Source organism: Strongylocentrotus purpuratus, unplaced genomic scaffold (assembly GCF_000002235.5).
Source record: "Strongylocentrotus purpuratus isolate Spur 01 unplaced genomic scaffold, Spur_5.0 spur5_scaffold_4, whole genome shotgun sequence".
Lineage (NCBI taxonomy): Eukaryota > Metazoa > Echinodermata > Echinoidea > Camarodonta > Strongylocentrotidae > Strongylocentrotus > Strongylocentrotus purpuratus.
In genome coordinates, this window is record NW_022145610.1 from 23,516,002 (window position 1) to 23,543,753 (window position 27,752).

Here is a 27,752-nt window from a genome sequence, read left to right on the forward strand (position 1 = left end):
ATTATGAAACATGAAAGTACGGAATGAAACGACAGAAGTAGATGCAGAATATGTCAGGATAAGATTCAACGCATGAATGGTATTCGATATCAAGTATATTTGGAATAACGGTTATCCAAACAGGTTGATAACTCATATATTCGTAGAAAAATAGACCGCCGATTAATCGGCAAACGTCATTGGTCAGTTGTTACTAAACAATTGACCAATGACCATCGAGAACGGACCTCCTATTCGCTGGGCTACTTCGCACGGCGAGCTCAGGTGAGTATTAAGGTGAGTGTGTATTACTAGAATCTCGAGAAATCCGAATCCTCTCGAGTCGAGCTTGTGGGCAATGTAATCAGTACAATCAACAGAGCATATCAACTTTTACACAAAAACGATAACCACGAAATAAAGTTGTAATCAGGAAGGAAGGAAGATCTTTACTTTTGTAATCATCTGCTCAAGCATGAAGTCAACTCTTAGAATGAACGGTAGGACCGAGTGTGGTAGGATCACTGGAAAGGATTATTTCGCGTCGAGTGGCGAGGATGTCTCACTGTTGAGCAAGTCAAGTGAGAAGACACAAGCTCGAGAGAAGAAAGGGCGGACTTTGTGTGGAATCGTACTCAGGAAGAATTATCTCTCTCTCGACAGCGAGAAAAGTAAGATGGGGAAAGAAAAGAAGCTGCGCTCGACTCCGAGTCGCTTTGCAATAAACCAAACCATGCTACCTTACAAGATGTTTTATTTTTTATCGGATGGCGCATCTTCGTGTATTGCTCCTTATCGCTCTCTCTACCTCAAGCAGCTCGGGTTGGGACCTAGTCGCATCGGCGTCGTGGCTGCCATGAAGCCCCTCGCGACCTTCCTTTCCAATGCCATGATTGGGTTCTTAGCGGATCGCTTTGGATGGCGGAAAGCTATCATGTTGACTAGTATGATGATCTGGATCGGTAGTCTACTAGCCCTCGGATTTATTCCACCTGCTTCTGAAGTACCAGGATCAGTGGCAACGGAACAGTTGAAGGACATGATCTCCAAATTCAATCACTCTGATCTAACAGGACAAGACCTGTTGGCCAGGTCAGTAAGATCAACTCACAATGAACTTCAACAACATTTTAACGAGAGGGTACATCGGCTACGTTGCTTGGTGTTTCATTGCTCAACGAACAGGACGTTGGAATCGTTGCCGCATCACGGGAAAGATTTCCGATTAGCGAAGAAAATGTTTGATCCCACAAGGAGCAAACATCTTGGACATCACAGACGTGTATCGTCAACGAGCTCGCCGTTATCGTCAACGACGACTATGAGAACAACAGCGAATCAAACGAGAGTATCATCAGAAAAGAATGTTTTTAGAAACCTTGGAGCGTCAAGCAACCATAGCGAAGGGTACCTTCCCGCCCGCAACGAACTCGGTGATGATACCGGGAACCAGATCACGGAGATTCCTCTGACCTCGAACATGATCACCGAGCTCTTAGCCGACCGCAGCTGGTTATTTGACCAGCAGGAGCTCTTCCATCTCTTCCTCATCATCCTCGTCATCAACAACGTAATCTATATCTCGTTAGGGTCATTCATGCGACTCGCCGACACCGCGACCCTCAATGCGCTCATTAACGATCCGACGAGCGAAGTGTCGGACTATGGCTGGCATCGGTCCTTCGGCGGCTTGGGGTGGGCAATATGGTGAGTCGTTTATCCCTTTTTTATATTTCAAATTCCACGTTTTAGCCATCGGTATCAAAACTCGTTTTGCCAGTACCTTACTATCAATTCGTAAAAGCATTCACAATGTTCATGTAGGCCACCACAATGATGATGGTGATGAAAATGCACAACTATACATTTAGTTCATACTTCTTTTAGGCATCTCCATCAAGAAGCTTTCCAAAAAGCAGTAGGAAACTGATTGATATGTAGGGAGAGAGGGAGAGAGAGAGAGAGAGAGAAAGAAGAATAAAGAATAGTCATATACCGAGAGTAGGCTCATCGATCAATATTCATCGATATTGCTCCCCCTGATTATCTTCCATAGTTATTACTTGTAATACACATCATTGCAAGGTACCCATATGATACATAATTTCGAGAGGGACCAAATAATGAGGGCAAAATACCTTGTCCAGGGATTTCAGCACCAGTCAAGGATCGAACCCGGGACCTCTTGTACGAGAGTCAGGAGCCTTCACTTCTATACCACGACCCTCCCATAACTTCCAAAGATGTCCAACTATAATGGAGGAAGAGATGGGGGGATATTCAAAATGATCACAATTATACACGAATAAGTACACTTTCTAAACTAGTACTGCATGAACAAGGTAAGAGGTTAGAAAGAGAATTCAATCTTCAAAAATTATCGAATGGAAAGACGAAAGAAAAATCAATGGGGGGGGGGGGCAATTTATGAGTGTTTGAGACAAAGTGGACAGGGAATATGGAAAATGTGATTAAAAAAACACATTTTTTCCCCCTTAAAGTTGAGATCACTGTTGACAGGAACAATGCCTACTTGTAATTCTTGAACCAGGCAATGATGTGTGATTTCACGTTATTTTTTCTCAATCTGTTGAGTACTAACATTACTCAAATTATCTATATTTTTAAATTGTAAAAGTCTAAGACTAAAAAAAAATATTTAAAAAATCGACCAGCACATCCTATACGTGTTTTCGAAGAACTGCCGGTTCTAAATGTATCTCGTGGGAATACATGAATTCGTACGAAGAAAGCAAAAGTTCAGCTCTGAACTTTGAACCTCGTAAATAGGTATTTTTTAATATTACTTAATAAACGTGAATAAACAAAAAAATATCAGATTGTGACACGGATTGTGACATCAGAAAGTACAAAAAGTTAATCCTGATTACAATAGCTACATCTAATCATGTACAAATCTACCCCGAGGATCTTCAAAGCGCCTAGGAAATGCTGCAATAACAATGGCTTTAGTAACGTATTCAAAGAATACCCTCCTACCAGGTACCCATTTACTACACTTGCAAGGAGAGTTGCAAATGTATATGGACGTATTGTCAATGGAATCAATGCCGCGGTGGGACTCGAACCGCGAACCCTTTTCTAGTATATATATATTACAATTTGGTAACGTACGGTATTGATCACGACACGTCTGGGTAATAAAGAAAAGAGAAGAAATTATTCAGGAGCTGCAATTGATAGCTGTACATTTCTGCTCAAAAGTATCGCTTGATCGAATAATCCGCAAAAATAATTTACAATACAAAAATTCAAATCACAGCTATCCAATATATGCCTTATCTCATGTTTTATTGTGCAATTTCCACTCAAAGAATTTCATTTAGAAAACATGGCACAATATATTAAGGCAAAATAAGCCAACCCATCTAGTCGCAAAAAAGAATTTAACAGTTGCTTCCCTGTTTGCTTGCTCCGCAATGATGACATCTATAGTCTGACATTTTCCACTTGAGTAATACCACAAGAAGGTTTACATGATAAGATTATGGACAGTCCGCTCTGCCGATTCAGACACTCGTCATGAATAATTTCAGACGAAAATGTGCCACATTGCTTCAATCATTCATGAATAATTACATTGTTGCCCCATTCCCTTACAGACTTACATGCACACACCTCGACATGCTCATGATTAGGGTCCCCCTTGTAATGTGCAAAGACTAATTACATGCACCCGAAATCGCTCTCGGCAAACTCACGACTGTTTACCGCAAGGGCATTATTATTAATACCGATTAACGAGGTTACCCTCGGTAAACAAGACATGTTATTATGATTATTATTATCATCAGGCGCTTACTTTGACGACATGTAAAATCTTAGGATTTTCGGTTTTTGCTGGGTAAGGTTCCAACAACCTAGTTTAGCCAGGGAAGCCTCATCTTGAGGGCATTGCAGTGACCGCCCTTCAATTTCTGTCCTTTACATGAAGGCTATTACTCCTAGGTCCTAACGTTAACATTGAACCTTCCAACGCAATGGAAACGGCGCCTCCTAAGCTAAAGAAGTTTCCTTCATTGTAAGGGGATTCGAGAAACACCACCTCCACGTGCGAATCACCATTGACATTAAAGGGCCACTCTAACCCGACTAACATAGCCTTTCAAAACATGAATACACCTCTACTTATTGATATTCCAGCCTCTGATTTTTCAGAAAATCTCTAAATTGACCAAAAAATGATAATAACCATCTATTTTTCACAGTTCTCATGCTTGCTGGGCTACGTCCCTCAAAACGGTCATGTGGCCTTGATGACGCATTTGACGTCATTGCGGGCATGTCCGATTTGTCCTACAACTAAGGATCTTACAATCTCGATGATGAAATTACCAGAAACGTACCGGGATTATCAAGTGCATATCATTTTTCGGAAAACGTCTTTTTTTTCTTCAATTAATATCATAGTTTGCCCTTTTAAAGGACAAGTTCCCTCGAAAAATAACTTACTTTCAATAAAAGCAGAAAAATCAGATAAACCAATCAAAAAAAGTTTGAGCAAAATCGGATAACTAATAAGAAAGTTATGAATTTTGGAAAAAGTATGTAAAACTATGGATCCATGAGAATCACAACACAAATTGCCAAGATGGTTATCAGTTTGTGACGTCATGTCCTCACAACTTATCAATTGCTTTACATAGTTTAATCCCATTAATTTCCCTTTTTATCCCCGTAAACTTGATTTCCCCCATACCTTTGCCCAGGTTATATGATTTGTATCATATTGCGTGCATGACATTTCCCAAAAACTTTTATGAATTTTGACGAATTGATACTTTTTTCTGAATATTGTATTTCATAATTATTGATTTTTATATAAATAGTTTATCAAAATTCAATTTTTTCATGATATAACTGGACAAAAATTACTCTTTATTTGTGCATCCACACACAAACATATTACTAACAATCTAACTTGGATGCTGGTGTGAAGAAATAAGATTCTTAGGGTGAAAATAGAGAATTTATATTATCAATATACAGAAAATAATTAGTGGATAGTGAGGACCATACGTCACAGACTCATGAGTGAGTTACCAATTTGTGTAGTGATTTTCAAAGTTTTTCATGTCATTAAAAATTCATAACTTTCTTATTAGTTATCCGATTTAGCTTAAACTTGTTTTGATTGGTTTGTCTGATTTTTCTGGTTCTATTGAAAGTAAGTTATTTTTCGAGTGGACTTGGGCTTTAAGAATGCCTAAATCATCCTCCTTTCACCGGCGAGGCTCCTGCAGTGACGCCATATGCTATTGCGTAATACAGCTCCAAAAACTGTTTTTCTTTTTTTCCTGAGCGTTCTGAGTCGTCATTTTTAAAGCTAGATTCCAGAGCTATTGATGATTTCTAAGAAAAAACATTGTCTTGTTCGAAATCTCCGTCAAAAATTATTCTACATTTCTTTTTCTCTTTTTTTTTTTAGCCCGTTTTGGTTAGAGTGGCCTTTAAAAAAAAATCAGACAAACTTGAGCATGCATGGATTGGTCCATAATATCCTATGGTTAATTTCATTCACGAAAAAAATTATATGAAAATTGTATTTGTGTTATTATTAATCACGGCCATTTTTTTGCTCTGAATACAAAATAAAATGCGACGCATGCCTACTTCCCGTTTACTTGACAAAAAAGAAAAAGAACATGTAGGGTAAAGAGGTATCCTTGAACGGATGTGGGTGAAAAAAATGCATCATCGGTCGTACTGGAGGAAAAGTATAAATAATTGAAAGTTGAGAATGAGATACGTATAAAGGTGGGTTAGAGAAGCTCAAATAGACATATGCTTTACTATATCTTTTTTTATTATCATTATTATTTTGTAGACAACTTTCTCATTTTATCTGTCGGCTATAACACTCAAATAACATTAATTTCAAGTTCTCTCCTACGCAACTATTCTCTTCTTCTTTAATTGAGATATGTTTGTATGCATCCTACCAAGAAGAGTGAAGTCATATAAATGAAAGAAAGTGACATAGAGAGAGAGAGAGAGAGAGAGAAAGAGAGAGAGAGAAAGAGAGAGAGAGAGAGAGAGAGAGAGAGAGAAAGAGAGAGAGAGAAAGAGAGAGAGATTGAGAGAGAGAGGGGAGAGAGAGAGAGAGAGAGAGATAGAAAGAGAGAGAGAGAGAGAGAGAGATAATACAGAAAACACGAAAGTAAGACAAGAGAGATCGAGGGCGTTAACAATCTGGGAAGTTTTTTTCTTTTTTCTTTATGTGAACAATCTGGGAAGTTGGTATATAGGTGGGTGAATGTATGACCATGGGGCTCTCTCTTAAAGCTCCATGGTACAACCCACGAAGATTAAAACACACGTCTAAGATTCAGATAACATACCTATGGGCTTTTTTTCACGGCGTTCTCCGAAACTGGTGCAAATTATATTGACCCATCAAAGAAGCCATCTTTGCGTTGTGGTGTATATATATTGCACCTAGAGATCAAAAGAAGATTTTTTTTTTTTTTTAAATCATTTTTGTAGCGCTCTTACAAACTAATTATTTTTTCACAGCGCTTTACATAAACATTATCAAAAAAGTTTTTATGGTCAAAGAGGAGATGATATATTGACGTATTGGTGGCGACTGTAAGTTTAATAAGGAACTTACGACGTTTGTGATAAATAGGCTCGCCTCTATAAAGTTAGCGCTTTCGTTTTGGCATGACTTTAATTATTTAGTGCATGACCACAGATTTTAGCCTCCTTTTTCTCGGACATTGCTCTGAAAGATTGAGCTATTGACCTTTCTATAGGTACAGTGAGCTGCGTCATCCGATGTTAGCACGGCCGAATGCTTTCAAGTTCTTTGTGTACAGACAATAAGGGAGTCGTTACCGTGATCCAAAACTCGCATTTAGGATAGGTCTACCATCTAATCCGAGTTTGTCTTTCTTTAAAGGCTACTAGAAAGTACTTGAGCCAAACTTTCACTTTGAAACAAGCTCTATATAGAAGCGATTCTTAAAAGTGATTGCGTATGCAATAAGATGAGTACAACTTTGAAGTCATAGAACTATTAACATCATTACAACAATTAACTAAATCATGCTCACTACTACTAAAACTGATAAACATGTATACACAGATGTGAGCCGATGGGACGACACAAAAAGTTATCAAAGAGGATTATTCTAAACCTTCCATAACTATTTTTAGTTATACAATGAAATGTATTCGAGAGATGAGAGTCGTTCGAAGAGAAATAGGCCCTCGTGATTCTTACGTACTTAATACGATGCAAAAAAACTTCCACATGGAATTAATAATGAATACAAATTGGCGTGCCAACATTTTTCCTTCATTTTGGTGTTCCCGCCATTCCCTTTAAGCCTGACGTCGGGAATCAGATGAATATGCCCAGATTCTTGTCGCCAACATTCAAAGCACCTTAAAGCGATCTAAATAAACCACACAAGAAAAGGATTGTATTCATACAATTGTGCGTGAATTTTCATGTGTGTGTGGTAGGGTTTGTGTGGGTGGATGTGGGTGGGTGTGGCTGTGTCTGACATTCATGGGTGTTCTGAGACAGATTGTGACTCAATAAAGCATACCATTCAATTTTCGTTTTAAAAGCAAATAAGGAAAGAGACGAACCCTGCATATATTTCAGATTTAATTCTGAAAAACAGAATCCTGAATATAGCTTCAAAAGTGAAACCCCAAATCCTTTTATTTCCCAAAATATTTTGAATTCGATTTGTTCTTTCTAAACAAGGGGCTTCAAAATCAAGACTAAAGAATAGAGCAGATTATTTTGTCCATAATTTAATCGGTCATTAGATGCAAAATGTGTGAATTCGAGGGTTCAGCGGTTCTATATGTCAACAGCCAGATGACACCTAACTCTAACCAGGGAGACAAACCCTTACCAGAAACCTTGAGCTGGCCTTTAACCCCTCTTTCACTCACTTTGATTATTTATCATGTTTTCCCCCAATTCCCCCCCCCCCCCATAAATTCAAATTCAAAATCATTGGAATAGAGACCACAATTTGTTGATTATCCGCAACATACAAGAACATGTATTGTATTGTATTGTATTTATTAAACTTCATTGATGTACATCAATATTCTGTTTCTAAACATATGATCACTTTACAATTTAATGTAACAATCAATATTCTGTTTGGGAACATATACATCATATAAGTCAATTTACAATGTAATGTAACATATCAATATTCTGTAAACATATATACCGTATAAATCAATTTAAAATGCAGTGTTTATAGCAAAACAGAAGGAAAATTATATGTCCAGCAGAAACATTTTTTTTTCTTTTAGTAATAACATGACATAATGCATATAGTAATATAATGTACCATAAAACACCCGAAGATTTAGATATAAGTATAGTATAAGTATGAAAATGAGTTACAAATTTAACAATGTAAATTCATCAAGTTTGCCAATAGCCAATATATTATTTGAAAAATGAGAAACAAATACAGAATTATATAAATTCCATAAAATATACAAATAATTTAATAGAAAAAAGGGGAACCGGTTCCTGGTGTTTCGATAGTTCTAATTATCAAATAGGATTCAATAGGCAAACATTAATAATTATAGGCTAATTTTTACCAAAATTCCATTTTGCAAAAGGAGAAGCACTGGGTGAGATTATTATCAGTGTACTAATAATTAAAAATATCTGTATAAACACTTTCATTAACTCTTTGGTGATCGTTTCATTTCAATAAATATTCTAAAGTGAAAATGCTCAATCATTATATACGGTGTTCTAAAATATAAACACGACTTTATAAAATCAAGAAGAGGATAAGGATTTAAGTGTTTATTTATAGAAGCAGCTTTTCTGCAAAAAGTGTTTATCAAGGCTTGATGTAAGCTCATGAACATATAAACATGATTAAGCAAATCATTAGCGTGACAAAACGGGTACTTAAGGAGAGACATTATCCAAAATAATGCTCTTAATTATGATCTCAACAAAAACATTTATGTTACGTTATCTACAACATACAAGTACATGTACATACAGAAAGGTATGGAAATGAGTTACACAATTAAAAAATAATAATTTATCAAGTATGCAAATAGCCAATATATTATTTGAAAAACGAGAAACAAATACAGAATTATAGAATTTCCATTAAATATACAAATAATTTAATAGAAAAAAGGGGAATCGGTTCCTGGTGTTTCGATAGCTCTAATTATCCAATATGATTCAATAGGCAAACATTAATATAGGCTAATTTTGCCAAAATTCCATTTTGCAAAAGGAGAATCAAAATACACAGGGTGAGATTATTATCAGTATACTAGTAATTAAAAATATCTGTATAAACAGTTTTATTAACTCTTTGGTGATCGTTTCATTTCAATAAATATTCTAAAGTGACAACGCTCAATCATTATATACGGTGTCTTAAATATAAACACGACTATCTAAAATCAAGAAGAGGATAAGGATTTAAGTGTTTATTCATAGAAGCAGCTTTTCTGCAAGAAGCGTTTATCAAGGCTTGATGTAAGCTCATGAACAGATAAACAGGATTAAGCAAATCATTAGCGTGACAAAACGGGTACTTAAGGAGAGACATTATCCAAAATAATGCTCTTAATTATGATGTCAACAAAAACACCAATGTTACGTTCTTCAGAACGTTTGATTTTGGTCAAAATCTATGTATAAGAAACAAAAAAAAGAGAGTGAGACTATACAATCATTTGTTATCATAGTATTGTCAGTTTTAGGTAATTATTAAACGTTTTGAGCGTAATCAATCTATTAAAAGAAAGAAAGAAAAAAAATCTGCAGACATTTTGAAATAAAATCATCTACGAGATTGTGAATAGTTGCCTTGTGGAAATTTAAAGTTTAAAGTTATGAACTATTACTCAATGACTTCCATAACATTCATTATTTTTGTCGAATATCCATTTTTTGAAATATAAACTACAATAATTTGTTTCTGTTTTCCAGGAAACCCATCAAATGAGATCGAAAAAACTTTCAAAAATTTCATCGAAACCTTCCCCCATGAAAATAAAACTCTGAATGATGACATTTGTTGTGATATAGAATGATTATGATAAAACTCTGCATGGTTATTGAATGACAATACAGACACTTAATCAGTACCACGCTACAAAGCCATGGCAGCACGGCTTGAACAGATAAAAACATACACGTCTCTCTCTCTCTCGAAAGAGGCAAAATTTAAGATAATGACTCAAGATGAACGACACGATTTCGTTTTCAAGTCGGTCTGTGTTTCTGGAAAATCTCTGCATACCCTAATGAATCCTTCTCATCAGATTAATCATAATTATGATTCATTCTGATTAAATGTATTATTGATTGATATAAAGGCCTAGTTCAGCAGGCTCCCTTGCACTTTTCGTGATTCGAATATGCCTTGAATGTACGTAGATAACGGTACACGAGAGTCAACCCTTTTTAAAGGTCAACACCACTAATGATGTTTTTGGATATAATTTATATTGGTTAATATTCAATAATTTTATAAACGTTTTTATTTATCGAAAATTTACAATTATTGACGTTTTTGAAAGAGAATTATTGTTTTTTCCTCATGTTTATGTAGATGGACAAGGTTACAAGTAAAAGTATTAAAATGATATCTAAAAGCAATATTATGTCTTTTCAAATTCAGAATGGAGCTTTTCCTGATTAACAGTACAACCCTTTTCCCCACCTTATCGTCCAGTATGAAATCGATGCGGGTTACCACCTCACCGAAGGTTTAATATGACGTACTAATCCCACTTCAGCTGACATGCTTAATAAAGTGTATAGGGGTCGATCCGAACTATTTACTATGCGGAATAATGCAATTCGAAGATACCATAAGTAGCTGAACTCTACCATGACCATCCTAAACTGGGATACCCGTATTCTACAAAAAAATAAATCCGACGCTGGGTTCAGGCTTCTAAGTTTTCCTTTTCTTATACCAGAGCAGAATATGTTGTACAACCATCTATGAAATGTATCTGCTTGACTTATCCCCTGGAATCTAAAGGCTTATAGCAATAAAAACAAGCGAAATAAAGAGGCTGGACCCGATCTTTCCTGCCCGAATACGCCCCAGTCACAATTAAGAGACCGACACCAGACCACGACAGGGTCCTACCAAAAGATTGCACTACCCACGACTGATTCCAAAATGGTCAGTTTGGAGTCGGGTTACATGTGTGACGGGGGTTACGTGGGTATGAATCTTTTAGCCTGAGATTGATTGCAATATTAATATGATGACAATGCACTTTGTACCATTTATTAATACCAAATAAAAGGTGACGAGTGAAAGATTCAGAAATTTCTTATCGCATTCAGCCCTGAAACTTGGGAAAGCGTGACTTTGACACGTTTCCGTGAAAAGATCAATGTTCCATCATCCGTCATCATAATTATAAAGGCGGAGGGTCGTCAGTTTCCAAGTGCAGAAGGTCATAAAGTTCGTTGATTTACATACCATTTCGGAATTGTCCACAGCCATCCATTAATGAATCACCTCTATTTTGTTTATAGAGTGCCGAAGCTGTGACATCATAAAAATCTATTTTTGGAATTTCTGAATTTTTTCTTCATTTTTCGAAAGAGCATCAAAAATAATGTCCGAATGTCGAAAACCAATTGAATATGTTAAGTATTGGCTGAGATATGACCATCTGAATAAATAGATTTCCTATTGGAACTCAGTGTTATATTGCTCTGGCTCGAAATGTTATGAACCAGAGCAATATAACACTGAGTTCCTACAGGAAATCTATTTATTCCGATGGTAATATCTCAGCCAATACTTAACATATTCAATTGGTTTTCGACATTCGGACATAATTTTTGATGACGTCACACTTCACCACTCTGTAATGTTGTGTAGCCTTGCAGGATTTTAATTCCTGAGCTTTTTATAAGCCCTATTTGATAGTAGTCTTATTTTAGCATGAACTGTGTTTTGAAGGGGAAAAAAGCAGGGCTGCGATTTGGTCAAGACAGTGTTCACCTCTTAAGGAAACCGGTTCGCCTCTTTCGGACTTTTGATATTAAAATGGAGCTCTGCCGTTTGCTCCAGCTAGTCGGCAGGCACATACTCCTATTTGACACTGAACCAAAATTCCTAAAGCCTTTCGCAGAGCCTAGCTCTGTCATCAGCTGAAGTACACAGCCTATGCAGATGTCAGCTTAGTCTCACAGTGCAGACACTGTTATGCACAGCGATTGACAAGAATTTGTGCGTGCAAGCTATGCTCCAGCGACAATAATAATTGTTCCAGGCTTTAGTCCGTCGAAAATATATGGTTAGGTTTATGGTTGAAGTTTGGACACCACTGTTGCCTGAGGTTGAGTTTTCGAAGGTCTATACAATCATGTTAAGTGCAGGTTCTACCAGTATCTCTTTGGTTCTACTAAATTTTCTTGCTCATTCGCGATAAACCAGTGTAATACCTAGTTCTTAGACTTCTTGTTTATCTTCTTGTCAGTTCTGTTACCCCCTCCCCATCATTCATTCGTCTGTGGAGTTACCCCCTTTAATGCAATTGTACTTATGATTTACCCATTCATTTCATTACAAATATTACCCCCATGAGAATAACGAACCTCATATTCGGGAGTAAAGCCACAGGCGCGGTATTGTAGCAACAGGGGGCATTAGGGTACGCCCCTCCCCCCAATCGAATAATAATGATTAAAACAAAAAGAAATAGACGAGAAAAAAGAACGGGGGAGTACGAAATGAAACTTGGAACTAAGATAAGACCCCTCCCACCACGCCCCTAAAAATGGCCTCGTAATTTTGCTGTTCACCCATCGGATTACATTTGGTCTCCCCTTCCTCTTGTCTAGACCCACGCTACCCCACTGCATATACAAAAATTGAACTATTGAAATAGTGTCAGAAAGTTGACATATATTATGTAGGCAAGCTCACTATAGGGATTCTCGCACATCGAGCAGATTGTATCGGAAACGGACAGAGACACGAGAGATGTCCGATGTAATGATACAGCAGACGCATTTCATTAATATTTCTGAAAGGATATTTCATAAAAACAAATTACATTCGCGCAATTTCCTATATAGCACTTGGCGATCGCCGCGGACTTAATCAACAATTTTGGCTTGACAGTCCAAACATATGTTGTTTTTACAGTTTGTCCTTATAATGCTTACGGTTATTGAACCTGAGTAAAGTGCAGTATTTGCAACTCATATTAATATCAATACTAATATCACGTATCTCCTTCAGCTATGTATCTCTCTATAAATAACATTCATTTTTAGCCTAAAGGTTTGTTAGTTAAGTCATTGTGGGCGGGTTTTGATAATCGCTTTATAAAGGAATGACCGCTTCGCCTGCTTTATTCTTTAATCACCTTTTTAAGACATCGTGCAGTCCTTATTTGAATTCACTTTAAAAGCAGATTACAACATAAGAATATAAAACAGACTACAATCCCTGGAACAGGCTTTGAAACATTATATTTCAAGTTTAAAGGGATAGTTGAGTTCTGTTTTCACACCGCAAATGCCTTCAAAGTGCATGGTTATTGCTCTTATTCTTATCTATGACAGTGCCCTTTTAGAACCTAAAATTGCTATGAAGGTAATTTTAGATCCCAAAATGTGTGAAATTTAGCCAATACGATCATACCATTTCAGCTCCACTTTAAAAAAAACACGGTAACCGTTAATGAATTATTTAATTAAAAATAACAATACATGAGCCGGCTAATTGTGGGTAATATAAGCAACACGAAAATGCCAACAAAAAATCCAACATCGGCATTGGCTGAAATATGACGTAAAATGCGTTATTTCGTTTTTTTCAACGGTTTTTTCAAATTGTTCAAAATATCCAAATATTTGTGGTGGTACACAAGTATTAGAAATCGTTATATTTCAGCCGTCTCTTAACCGATTTTGATCAAACAAAGATGATTTTGTCATTTAAATATTATGTTCTTTCAAATTTGACACTCTGTTTTTCATTATCTCACACACAAAAAAAAAATTGTGTAGCGCCCTCTGCAACAGAACTCAACTATCCCTTTAAGCTTAAAGTTGATACTCTAAGACAATCCCAAATACTGAGATAATTACATAAATAGAAAGCTTTTAACCCCCATAATAACACCAAATGGTGTCCACCCGACAAAACAAGTTTAGAATAATGAATTTATTCGAGTTAGCTCTGCCAAAATATCTAAGTCTGAAACCCGGAAGTGCACGTAGAGTCGGGCCTCTATCCGTGACGTCACGAACGGGAGTCATGGGCTCAGTGAGAGTGAATGGCAGTGATATCCCTACGTAAAAGCTATCCTGTCAGAGCTTAGATTTGTTGTTGTTAAGGAGTATATTTGATGGATTTTCTGTTTTCATTTGAATGAAGAATAACGAAGCAACATTTTCCAGTCGCTGATTTCTTTTTATATCCTCATATTCATCTATTTGGTAGAGATTTAAGACGAGTTTACTGCTTAGGAATTAAAGTTAAATCGTGCACTTATGATGATAGGCAGATGCATTATATTGTCATCAGATGAACATGAGCAGTTTTGTAAAACGAATAGGTCTAGAACTATGATAGTACTTATCATAGATGTGTGTGACTGCCTCAAAAAAGGATACAGTACCAGTTAAACATTTTATGTTGTAAAATATCAAACTTGAACGAGATCATGCAAGCGCGCTTCCTCTATAATATTTTGGCGAGTGATGCGGCTCTTGCATGAACGTTCGTGGAGCGAGCAGAATCGGGAGGTAAGACCAAGCCGCTGCTCTATAGGCGCTGCTTGCTTGTGATGGAACGTACGTGCGTTAGTTATATGTTTATCGGCAATTGCAAGAGAATGAAAGCGACGTTGCCAGCTAAGAAAAACAACTAACAAAGACTTGCTCCTGACTACCGGTGTCAGAATTGGTAGATGAAGGATGTTCATGGCCAAGGAAGGCGAAAGACATGGGAAAAAGGAAAAAGAAACCATCGGGAGATCGCTGTAGTGTATGGTAATGAACTGTGCATGGGTAGACAGCTACTGTTCACTCCGTGCCTGGGCCGATTTCAACACCAAAACAAAAATTACATGGTGAAAATATCGACTAATAGCACATCGTTGGCATGTATATGTCATAATTTTTAAAAGGGGAATTGATATTAATACTATGAAGTACTAGGGGAAGGTAAAGAATTGTACATAGAATTATGATTTATTAGACTTTTCAGCCTTTGAAACAAAAATATGCAGAAAATCGTATCACTCTGCACATGTTTGCTATGGAACATCCGGGTACGTGAATATACTCTCTCCCGGACGTGAGGTCATAAATAGTAGACCAGCGTCGTGACTGATTTTCTATGCAAAGAGAGGCGGATATTTTAGACATTTCAATTGAGGATTTCGAGTAGACAGAATTTTTTTGTGATATACTAAGTAATTGAAAAACTTAAAAATAACATATACTTGCCGTAGGTAACAAATTAAGGGACATTTATTTGCTTAGAGTATCAACTTTAATAATCTCCATGCGAACCTTTTGGGGGAAATAGAGTAGAACGATTAAGGATTGGAAAAGGTCACAAAAAGGTCACAAGTTGTTTTTCAATTCCAGAACTCAACTTTCTCTTCAAAAGCAGGAAACACTTGTTTCGATTTATCATGGAAGGAAGTAATGCTGCAATGTATGCTCCAAATAGAAGAATTGGGGTGATTGATTGGTTATAAAAAAAAATTCATGAGCGCACATGACATATAATTCCTTTAACAGTTCCCATGGGATTATTAGTCCTGGGGGAAGGGGATATTTTGACTAAATTCTTGTTTTTCTTTTTCTTTCTTTTTCAAAACGTCTACCCCATCTCCGCTCTCTGTCCCCTTTTCATGCTGTTTCTTTTCCCTAATGATTTTCAATCATGTGGCATTTCCCAATGATTAGAAGAATTATTACAATAACAAGCTTGCCTCCACACGAAGTTCTCATTTGGCCAAATAAAAAAAAAAACATGTTTAGCGTCCTGTTTTTTTTTCTCGAAAAATAGGAAGGAGGAGGCCCTTTTTATTTTTTATTTTTAATTTCAAAATGGCCGCTCAAAATGGCCGCTCGGTACATTTTCCCTGACAGTCGAGGCTATTTTTTTTCAAGATGGCCGCCGACAATTTTTTTTTTTTTTTTAAAATCAGAAATAGAGCCATTTTAGCAGTGTTTTTCATGTTTTTTTTTTCTTTGAAAAAAAAAAAATCAAAAAAAAAAAATTCAAAAAAAAAAATTTCAAAAAAAAAATTTCAAAAAAAAAAAAAAAAAAAAAGGAATCGGGCGGGGACGCTAAACATGTATATTTTTTTAAATGTCCTTTTTTCCCTCAAATACGCTGAGTGATGTTTCTTTTTTTTTCCAGTTTGATGAAGAAGAACGAAATAAAGCTTTTGCATATTAGTTCCTAATCAGTAATTACACTTCCATTATATTTTGATAATATACTGCACTTTTGTCGATAAATGTATTTTGTAATTATATGCATATCCCTGACTTATAAAATGTGTATGTTACTCTACTTTCAAATGGAAACGTACAGTAGTCTTTCGATGGCACGTTTTTAAAACGAATTGCATTCTGATAAAATTACAATAATCAAACGCTCTTCAACTTCCCCCCGTAATTTTTCACTGATTTTAATGTTTTTCTAATGTAAAGTTATGTCCTTAAATCTATTTCGTTGTAGCTGTTGTTTATTGCGTGTTTATAACGGAATAAATTACTTCTGAAGAGGAAATTATAGAATATTTCGGACAAGGATGCCATCCCTTGGTCTAATTCACTAACATCTACATCACTGATAATGAAACTTGAAAGCAATATTTATTAATATTATTATTATCGTTATTATTGCTTTCATTGCTATTGTTGTTATTGTTAATATTATTATTGCTAATAATATTGTAATTATCGTTACTATTATTATTATCTTCCAGCTCTCTCACCGTGGGTGTGCTCTTATCAGGAACCAATGTAACGGTGGTGAGATGGGGAGTTACCCTCATCATCACCAACTACCGTGTCGCCTTCCTTGCCTTCGCCTTGGTCGCCTCGCTCGCTGCTGTCTGCTCTTTCTTCATGGATTTCGAGGTAAGTCAGTCAAAGACTCCAGCTGGAATTCTACACGCTATTCGATATTTTTTTAAATTGAGCTTTGTTTTTCCAAAATTGAAGACTTTATGGAATTGTGTTTAAGCATCAAATTAGAGTCTGGTCCTGCAGACTAACATATCTCTATTTTGTAGGCCTAACATCAATGCGCATAGGTAATTTAATGTGAAATTTATTGAGATAGGAATTATTGCATGACAATTTTTCAAAAACAATATTCACTATTTCAAAAACACAAGTATCATAACTATTGGTTGCCTGCAGTAACGCCGGGTACTTTTCAAATCTAGAAATGGGATGTAACTATTGGCATGAGAAATAGTCCAAATTTTATCTCTTAACGGCATTTTTGGACATCGATCGCCAATGCTTTTTTAGAAATAACTTTTGTGATTATTATTGTTTCGTTTGTTATTCAGTATAGTACCTGTGATTGGAATACACAGTGGACGGAGTTACGACGAGTTCTACTCAGTGCCCATTTTGCATCAGTTTTCTTCGTAGCCTTCTTTACAGGCGTTTGCAACGGTAGTATCTGGGGGTTCTTGTTGTGGCACTTCCAGAATATAGGTTAGACATGATGAGCTTTTACATAATTATTTTAATTTTCTCAAAAACCCAATTAATCCCGTAAGGCCCCTGGGATTCTTGATTTTTATTCCCAAAACGGAGGTAAGACTTTGATCAGGTTTAATATAATTTCCTCAAAATTTCAGTAAATTAGGCAATCGGACTTGTTTATGAAAGTATATGTCACTTTTTAGGAGACGGAGGCATGTCGATCTGTTTTTTTTTCTACATATAGTCCTGTAGAATTTTTTCAGACCTGGAAAAGTTGATAAGTACAAGGTTTTTTTGTTGATTTGTGTTCTAGATGGGTATTGAAACACGGATAATACGACTTTTCAAGGGTTTTCCATGACAAGGAATTCATTTATGACACAGATTTTTTATTTAAAAGTAATACAATTGTCTTAAATAGCTTAATTAGCATAATATGTACAATATATGGACTTTATTGTCGTATTATCCATGTTTTCAGGCTTCCTGGATTGAGATTAGCAACATTATTACATATTGCACATATGCTAATTAGATGATTATGCTAATATGGCTATTAAAAAAGTTGCCCAAGGCTGCCAAGTTGGCAACCAAGCTGAATTTACTTCAATACCCATCTAGAACATAAATCAACAAAAAAAAACCTTGTACTTATCAACTTTTCTAGGTCATGTACATGGTATGTGGTACCGTCTACTGGGCTTATAAGATATTTTGCCGTGTCATCCTGACAAAAAAATTACTCTTTCTCTACACGTCAATTTTTTCCCCTGCATTGTCTTGTTGATTACACTGTTTTTATTTCAAAAGAGAACGTGGATGAAATATCCTGAAGAGTAAAAAGTGAGTCAAATATAACAAAATACATGCTGCCGTATGTAAATTCAAATTCAAATTCAAATTCTAAATGTAACATTCTAATGATATTTTTCCATGCAGCTCACCCCCTTCCCCCCAAAAAAGAAGTTACAAACGCAACCCCCTAATCAAATTAATGACATGACTGTAAAACAGTGAAATTAAACCAGAAAAATGTTCAACAAGAATTGTTTTCCTTATTTGAACAGGTGCCAGTCAAACCCTGATAGGCGTCCTCGAGGCGTTACAAAGTATTGCAGAGTTGGTTCTCGGTTTCTTCTCACGTCGTTTCCTAAACTCATTAGGATATATTTCTGCCCTAACGCTGGGTTTAGGAGTCTACGCTCTCCGATTCGTTTGCTATGCTGCAATTTCTAATCCGCTATGGCTAATTCCAGTTGAGATTTTACATGGTAAGCTGAATTTTTTCCGTTGGTTTTTGTTTGTTTTATAATTTTCTAATATTGTCATTTTGCATGATATGAATCAGAGAACCTTTTTCTTAAAAAAAAAAAAAAAAAATTTATATGAAAAACAAACATACAACACACAAACGATAATCATAATAACAATAATATGGCCCTCTCACGCAGACTCACTCTGTGGCATGATTTGGTGTAGGATGAATGAAAACAAAATCTCGTTTTGTGAACATCGAGACAGCAGCCATTGCCCTGTTATAGATGGATTTACCTCAGATATTGTCGACCTACCTTAGGCAGTTGCTATAATACATTTGATCAGATTACATCATTTGATCACATCAGATCATTTGATCAGATCAGATCATTTGATCGCGGGGGTTCAATTGGTTTTTGTCTAGTTGCAGTGTTAAGCTACCAGTCCAAAACATTTTTTGGGATAAAAACAACCACCCCCCCCCCCCCCCCCCCTCACAAACATTAATGGTCATCACAGTTTAGGTCTAAATGAAATGATCGATGATCTCTGACTTTTGTTCTGGTATTTCTTGTAGCTGTCCCCACACTCAAACACACGCTAACATACACAAACACACGCACATTTTTCCCCACTTCCCCGTTTTAGTAGTCTCTGGAAGTCGAATCTGTATCCCCTAAGGTTTTATATAAATTATGCTATTGCCATAAGGCTTATTGATGATTCATGCCAAATCACATAATGTTTTCAAAGAGAGATAGGCCTACATTTAACCCATATGAGCTCGATTGTCGTATTCCATTTCTTTTTGTTGTTTATTCATTTAAATACGGTGATTAAAGACATACTTTCAGCTTAGTAATGCTGTTTGTCAGAATGTCCGTACATGGTACATTAAAATACATATTAATAAACAAACAAAATACTCAATTGAATAATAAAGATACATAACATTAACATAAAAATGTAAAGAAAAAAATACATATTTGAAAAAGAGAAATTTAATGCAAGTTTTTAAAAAAATCAACAATTTGTTATTATTTTTAAAAGCCATGTATATAACTTGAAAGGATGAGGGTATAATTGAGTATATCAATCTGGTGGACATATTTAAGTTACTTGCTAAGCGGATTGACTCTGGGAGTTAATTAAACAGTTTGATACCAATATAAAGTGAACTATTTTAAAGAAGTTTGTCCGGGGTCTGCCTAAGTGAAGAATACATTCGTGGTTGCGTATTGAAAAGGAACTTTCTTTAACGGTTATTTTCGAACATGGAGATGGTGGTGCTAAGTTATGGATCCGTTTGAACATTAAAATCATTAAGTCCTTCTTAATCTTATTGCTAACGCAATCAATGTTTACATTAGTATATATATCTTTTCTGCTATATCTACAATCTACATTCAAAACTATTCTCAAGGCCCTATTTTGTAATATTTGCAGTTTTATTAAATGATGGGAAGAAGGACAAAGCCAAATAACATGACAATGATCAAAATATAATGTAATCATTGTGTGATATAAGACAATAGCAGTGTCTCCATCAATTATGGTCTAGCTCGTCTCAACACGTACCAATTTCGGATTATCTTTGATTTTTGTATTTTCCAATTGGGGGGACCATGACAATGATTTATCCAAAATGACTCCTAAATATTTTAGTTCAGGCTGAAATTTCAGAAGAATTTCCCTTGTCCCAAACAGAATAAACTTTTGTTTTCTTCATTAAGTATCAATTCTTTATGTGAAAACCACTTTGTCACGAACTCAAGATTTTCGATTAAAACCTGAAGCGGATCTTTAGAGGCAAAGTAAACACAAGTGTCGTCTGCATAAAGAGATATGGAGAAATTTCGAACAAGTTTCGGCAAATCATTCAGGTACAAAATAATAAAAGTGGGCCAATTAGACTGCCATGAGCTACATCGTGTTCGATAACAGACACGACTGATTCATTGCCATTAATGACTGTTATTTGAATTCGCAAGTAAAAATAATCCTTGAACCACTGAATCACATGCTCATGAAAACCATAGAACTTTATTTTACGAATGAGTATATCGTGAGATACCATATTGAACGCTGTTTCCAGATCGAGTGACGTCCACCATACCGACAACATGGCCAGTGTCAATGGCTGACATAATATTCTCAATTAAATCTAATAATGCAAAAGTGGTTGAATACTTTGGGCAAAATCCATATTGATTACTGACCTGAGTATCGTTTTCGTCTAGGTAAGAATAAACTTGTCTGAAAACAAGTTTTTCAAGTACTTTTGATAAGACGGATAATATGGATATTGGCCTGTAGTTAACTGAAAGCATGTTATCACCGCCTTTGAACAAAAGGGTTATTCTTGCTCGTTTCCATTCATGAGGGACACGGCCTTCTCTTAAAGACATGTTTGAAATGTGCGTCAGCGGTTCAATGATATTCGACAATTAGCATATAAGTATTGGTGTGTACTGCAAGGTTCTGGAATCATCAAAATGATAGGAAATTTGGCCCAGTCGTGCTAAAGTTACAAGCACTTTACACAGAAAATTGTATACGGGATACACGAACATGTGGCATGAAAAGGCATTTGAAGAGCCATGCTTTTCAGGGAACATTTGTTTTATCTGATATAATAACACAATGGTAACGCTCACAAATTATTTTTCACCTCATCCGCCCAGAACTCAACTTTCTCTTTAAGGAAATTCCTAGTAAACAAGGCTACTGGTCTTGATCACCTTTAACAGCGTTTCTTTCACAGTGCAATCGCATGACCAACACTCAACTTTATCAAGATTCAACATTTTCACATATTATTTGAGAAAAAACTAATTCATCATGAACGGTAACACTGTCCGAGAAGTGACATTTGTTCAGGAATTTCTTTTTCTTGAAGCTGATTCTGTAATAACTTACCCTGTCCCAAAATGTTCATACAGCGTATTCTTCATAACTATGGTGTATTGATGATGCGTCCTATTTTGCAAGATGTTTAAACAAAAAAGGATGCACTTAACAATCATGACTCTTATGTCTCTGGCCCTTGTTCAGGTATTTCATTCTTACTGACGTGGACAGCCCTGGTGTCGTATCTCGGATCGGCCGTCCCAGCTGAGTGCATGACTACGGTGCAAGGTATCCTCGGGGCACTCTACTTCGGACTCGGCGTCGGGGTCGGGTCCCTGGCCAGCGGCATGATCATTGACCGTTTCAACGCCGTCATCGCGTTCTATGGCTTTGCGGTGGCCAGTCTGGGAGTGATGTTTCTTTTCATGTTCTTACAACAGGTAAGACCAAGTAAACTTTATTTTCTTGTCATATTTTTTAAAGGAAAGGTGGAGGCTTTCCTTTTTATTTGTCTGTATTTGTATAGATTCCTTTGAGAAAAAAAACAACCAAATACCAAATTACGGGGGCCCCGATAAGGGTTCTATTCCGAACTCCTTTCCGAGGAGGATTCGCTCCCCTCTGTTTATCAATTTTTCAGAATATTCCATCGAGGTCTAATTCATTGCCCATTTTTACAATGGAAAATAGCAATGGATACGACTGCATTTATGCCTATGCCCCCACCCCTTCGACCCACCTTCTCTCTCTCTTGGGGGACTCTTGTGTAGTGCGATTAAAGGCAGCTCAAAATAATGATCGAACGTAACTTGATTTTCAATCAATCGCAATCAAGTACTTTAGCTTGTGTTTAATTTTGGCTGTTGCTTGGGCCCTATTTAACGGTTATCAAAATGATTTCCCCCCTTAACTGAACAGATCTATTTTTAAAAACCTTTTTTGGTTTTGTTTCCTACTTCCCAGCTCTTTCCACGTGATGGCATATTCGATGACAAGAACAAGTACGATGACGATGGCGACGACGAAGAAAAACAGAAACTTGACGACGTGAGCGATGACGAGACCAACGAGATCGTCATAACCCCTTCGCCACCATACTCTGCTCCTATCGAGGAGTATTTACAGCCAATCAGAACAAAGAAAGAACAACATATGCTTGGTCCTGGATCTAAAACTGGTCCTATCGTGGGCACGATACCACACAGACAATTCCTTTCCCCATCAACGTCCGCTCGCGTCCGCGAGGAAAACCCTAAGCATAGACGTCCGTTGAGTTATTGTGGTACGGGGACCAGCGGAACGCAAGATGAAGGGCGACATCATCGGCCAATGTCAATGCATTTTGGTGATTCACTTAAAGGTTCACACTCCCGAGAAAACACCTTACAAAACGATGAAAGTCACGATGAAGACGCGGAAAAATACATGACGTTGGAGACGACGGAAAGTAATTCGCTATTAAGTCGTTCAAGAACTCATACGATTAGCTAAGGATAATGACTGGATATTTTATTAGGCAACAAATAAATCGTCCAGATGAAACGTATTTATTTATTTATAGTTTGATCTAAATGTCGTAAGTATTGCAGTCATACAGTGTAATAAGAGATTGATGCCGGCCTAGTACTATTATTTTTACTGAATACAAGCTGCAGAGAACATGTTTGGTCTTTCAATAAACACTCACGTCCCGGGTGTGCTCCCCTCAGAATGTAAGATAAAACTGATACTTTGGTTTACAAAATGGTCCTCTTATATTTTTGAAACCATACGTCCTACGCCTGAATGATTCTCTAAATATCATAAAGTTATTAAAAAATTAGAACTATCATGATTGAGTGGCTGTGTATTTTCTAGATTTTGCAAGCTGTTTTTTTAATTTTTTTTTATTTGGGGGGGGGGGGGGACAGAGTTTAAAATTTGAACAAGGCGCCAATTCCGCTTCTTAGGGCTAAGAATTAAAGTCGTATTATGCGATCATTATACGACTATTTAATAATGGTAGTTGTTCTTTGTTTCTGTTTATTCATTTTGGGTTTAATACCTTCATTCCGTATTGTTTTGACTTACTCTTTATTTTGTGAATGTGCACAACGGTTCAACAAAATGAAAATTTAGATGTAGTAAACATTCCATGTAGCTGCTATGTTAAAAAAAAAAAAGTGACAATCTGTTCTATAGTATATCGTTGTACTTGAACTTCGAATATGTTGGATGACAAAATCAATATTTCGATTTCGGTTAGATAAATAAACACAATAAGGCCTTAAGTGATTAAAGTGGATCCTTAAAAAAAAAATGTATATGTAGTTCCTTCTGCAAATTGACTCATGTAGGTCACCCATTGATGAAGGTTGTACGCGTGTAACCCGACAATCCGACCCGACGCGAAGACCCGATAAAATGAAGTAAGCCCATCGATCGATGGCAGTGCATAACCAATATCTCATTTTGTCAACTGACGAATGAAAACAAGATAAAGGGCAACTTCGTGAAATGTGTCCCAAACGGCATAAGACCACGGGTGTCGATCTGTAACTGATACCTATTCATCAGGGGGGATGATCTATTCATTCATCCCCCCCCTGATGAATAGGTATTACGTAAGGATCGACACCCATGCATAAGACATTATTTTAATTATTTATCTCATTCCAAAACGAAAATCTCTTTATTGGACCATTTGCTGGTGGATCTTTCTGATAACACCCATTTGTTCATGAAATACGTGGGTGAAAAGACATGCCGTATGGGAAATTCTTATCAGTATCCCCGTCAGTATCCTTATTACTCATTTTGAAGAAAAATCATTGAGAAAGGTATAGACTTAATGGGCATGGGATTACTTTTTGTAATGGAAAGAAGTTTACTTACGATCAAACCAGCCTCGAAAACTGCTTATTATTTAATCTTTTTTACCTAAGTATTCTGATTGTAGCCCGCGGAAAAAACAACAATATTTCCATTACAGCTGGAAACTTTGAGTAAAGTTATCAAAATAGCGTGGCGAAATAACAATTGGACATGTAAAAGGGTATTGTTGGTACATGAGTTCATGTAATATGAAATTCGACTTAGGCTCATGTAAAAAAAAAAAAATCTTTTCGTATTTTTCGAGAGTGTGGACATGCAGTGCTTTAAAATCTAAGCTAGTCAATCAACTATCTCTTCGAAAGAAACTTGACTCTCACACCGAAACAAGGGACGTCAGTAGACCATTTAGAAAGAGGGGATTGGGGGAAAAGCACTCCTAATTTTCAAGTTAGTGGGCTGATTCAGCTGAAACATTTCCAGAAAGAAAAATACACTTCCTTTTTAAGTTCTAAAATCCTCAAATTTGCCAACTAGGCCATAAACTGGTGTTCCGATTTTCAAAAATGCCGACAGATTTTCCGATAGGGGTAGACTTGTCGGAGAGCGATTTAAATTGATGTTAATCAACCTAAGATCTTTAACAATATATTTTAAAAAGAAATTGATGTCTGTGACTTCCATCTTGTTTTTTTTCCCAACAGACAGCTCTTAATCGAAGTTGTTACATCCTTTATATGAAAATCACCTCTAAAGGGACTTCCCAGACCGAAGGATTTTTGGTCTAATGGGTATTTAATTTGTAGATCCATACATAAAGTCTTTTTTTTCACAAAAGGGGTAAAAGAGAGCTGGTCATTGTCGTGTCGTTAACTACCTTACATTAAACGCAGCTTAGTTCTCTGTATATTGACATGATTTACATCGCTCTCCACCAACATTATGTCCCCTAAGTTCTTTTTTTGGTAATCGTTCTTCCTTTTTTTCTTCAAACGTGGAATAATCCCTAATGTATTTTGATGAATCGCTTGCTATTTTCTCTCCGGCGTATTTGACTACACACAACTGTGGGCCTCTGTGGGGTTGTAAATTAATTGCCGTGGATAAGGTACTGACTCAATCGAAGGTGCACAATTTTGTACATGTTTTGGATTATATCTAAATTGTTAGAATATACAATAAAATATATACAATATATACAATTTAATACCCACCTCGAGCACATAAATCAATGACTTGATTGATTTTGTTTTTAAGGCAGTTTTATTTCTGCATTTATTAACAAAATAAAAATGAAATATACAAATATTTTTCAATAAAATAAAAATAAGAAAACAATAACATTAGAACAGTAAAAAAACCAATCATGATATACAAATGTGACAATAATTTGACAATATTTTTACAAAAATAAATAAATGCAGTAGCCGATTCATCATGAGCAGTGAGCTTGAGTGGATGGTGGCCTGAGAGGCGAAGGGGGAAGCATAGTTTTGGAAGTATTATTGATTGAAAATCTATAAATAAATATTGCTGCTTGCAAAGTGTGAATATCACTTATTTTTAGGGTTTTAACATTCATAAATATAGAATCTGTGTTTCCTAAAAAAAAGTGTGCATGAGCGCATATACGTATTGCTTTTTTTTAAAGAAGAAATATTACATTGATTCTCGGTACACTACTATTTCCACAAAGGGAATATGAATGAATTATATACCGTAATAAGTGTCCTTTTTTAAAGAAAATATTTCAATTTATATAACATACATTAAGCTCTAGAGAAAAGAGCACAAATATTATTTATATGTGGATGCCATGTCAAATTAAAACCTATTATTGCGCCTAGAAATTTACTGAATCTGTTGTACAATAGGGATCCTATCAATACATATATTATCAAAAATTTGCCTGTAGAGTGCAAACTCTTAGAATATATAAAGTTGGTTTTGTTTGAATTTAAAGATAATTTATTACATCTTAACCAAATAGATAATATGTCTAATTCATACTTTAAAGTTTCAATAAGAGTTTTTAAATTTTGAAGTGAATAAAATATATTAGTGTCATCTGCAAATGAAATGTATTTTTAAGAGAGGTGATGTGTTTACAATGTCAATAATGTAAATCAAAAAGAGCAAGGGACCTATTAAAAATGGAGCCTTGTGGCACTCCACATTTAATTTTTGAAGTTAACGACAAATTACATTTAAAATCAACAAATTGTCGTCTTTTTAAATGGTCCTGAATAAAAAAGAACGGTGCACTAGATCCTTAAGTTTCTAATTTATAAATCAATATTCTATGAACCATAGTGTCAAACGTTTTTGACAAGTCCATAAAAATTCCTTCAAGTTGTTCTTTTTAGCGAATGAATTAGTAATTTTATCACTTAATTGCAAAAATGTTATGATCAGCTGAGTAATCCTTTGAAAATCCAAATTGGTTAGGTGTTAATATATTATTAATATTAAAAAACTGAATATAATCTTTTATGTCCTTTTTTTCTAATATTTCAGATACACTTGGTAACAAAAAAATTGGTCTATAATTGATCATTTGATTTCCAAGGTTTGATATTCCATTGGCATATTATCTGTAGCACAATTTTTGCGGACTATATATATTATGTTACTACAGCAATATATTACATTCATTATTTATTTCAATGAATCTGGTCAAATTAAGTCAAGCTATACTTTTGCGCGTCGGCATCATATTAAACGTTAACTCTGAGAGATATTATTTATTTATTTATGTAGGCCTACTTTTTTCTTCCTTGTATTCATGTTGTTGGTGATATATGGAAAACAAATCTGGAGCTGAGTACGTTATGTATTCGTTGTTAAAACATATTATTGTGACATCTTGATAAATAAAGAATAAAAATGAATGATTGGAAACAATCTATGGTCTCTTTTCAGGCATTTTATATTGATACCAGGAAGACCACGGAAACATGCGAATGGGTTATCAGTGACAATGGCGTAGCTAAGGGGGAGCGAGGACACGTGCCCTTCCTTATATTCAAATTGCTTAAAGAAATAAGAGAGAGAGAGAGAGATAAAAAGACAGAGTGAGAGAGAGAGAGAGGAGAGGGAGGGAGGAAGAATGAAAGGAAATGGA

At 35.9% G+C, this 27,752-nt stretch overlaps 1 protein-coding gene across 1 annotated transcript; it reads left to right on the top strand.

Moving 5' to 3' along the window:
- Positions 1-327: 327 nt before the first annotated feature.
- LOC100887854 (major facilitator superfamily domain-containing protein 6) lies at positions 328-27,530 on the top strand. The gene is made up of 6 exons (XM_030997562.1): positions 328-1,686; positions 16,975-17,128; positions 17,569-17,719; positions 18,778-18,981; positions 22,022-22,257; positions 22,781-27,530. The coding sequence occupies exons 1-6, from the start codon at positions 455-457 to the stop codon at positions 23,306-23,308; spliced, it is 2,505 nt and encodes an 834-aa protein (XP_030853422.1). The 5' UTR covers positions 328-454; the 3' UTR covers positions 23,309-27,530.
- Positions 27,531-27,752: the final 222 nt, after the last annotated feature.

Bases quoted from the DNA above. Each gene is read 5' to 3' on its own strand.
- LOC100887854 (XM_030997562.1), top strand. From the start codon at position 455: ATGAAGTCAACTCTTAGAATGAACGGTAGGACCGAGTGTGGTAGGATC. The intron at 17,720-18,777 runs GTTAGACATGAT...TTATTTGAACAG, and splicing joins GTGGCACTTCCAGAATATAG to GTGCCAGTCAAACCCTGATA. The intron at 18,982-22,021 runs GTAAGCTGAATT...GCCCTTGTTCAG, and splicing joins TCCAGTTGAGATTTTACATG to GTATTTCATTCTTACTGACG.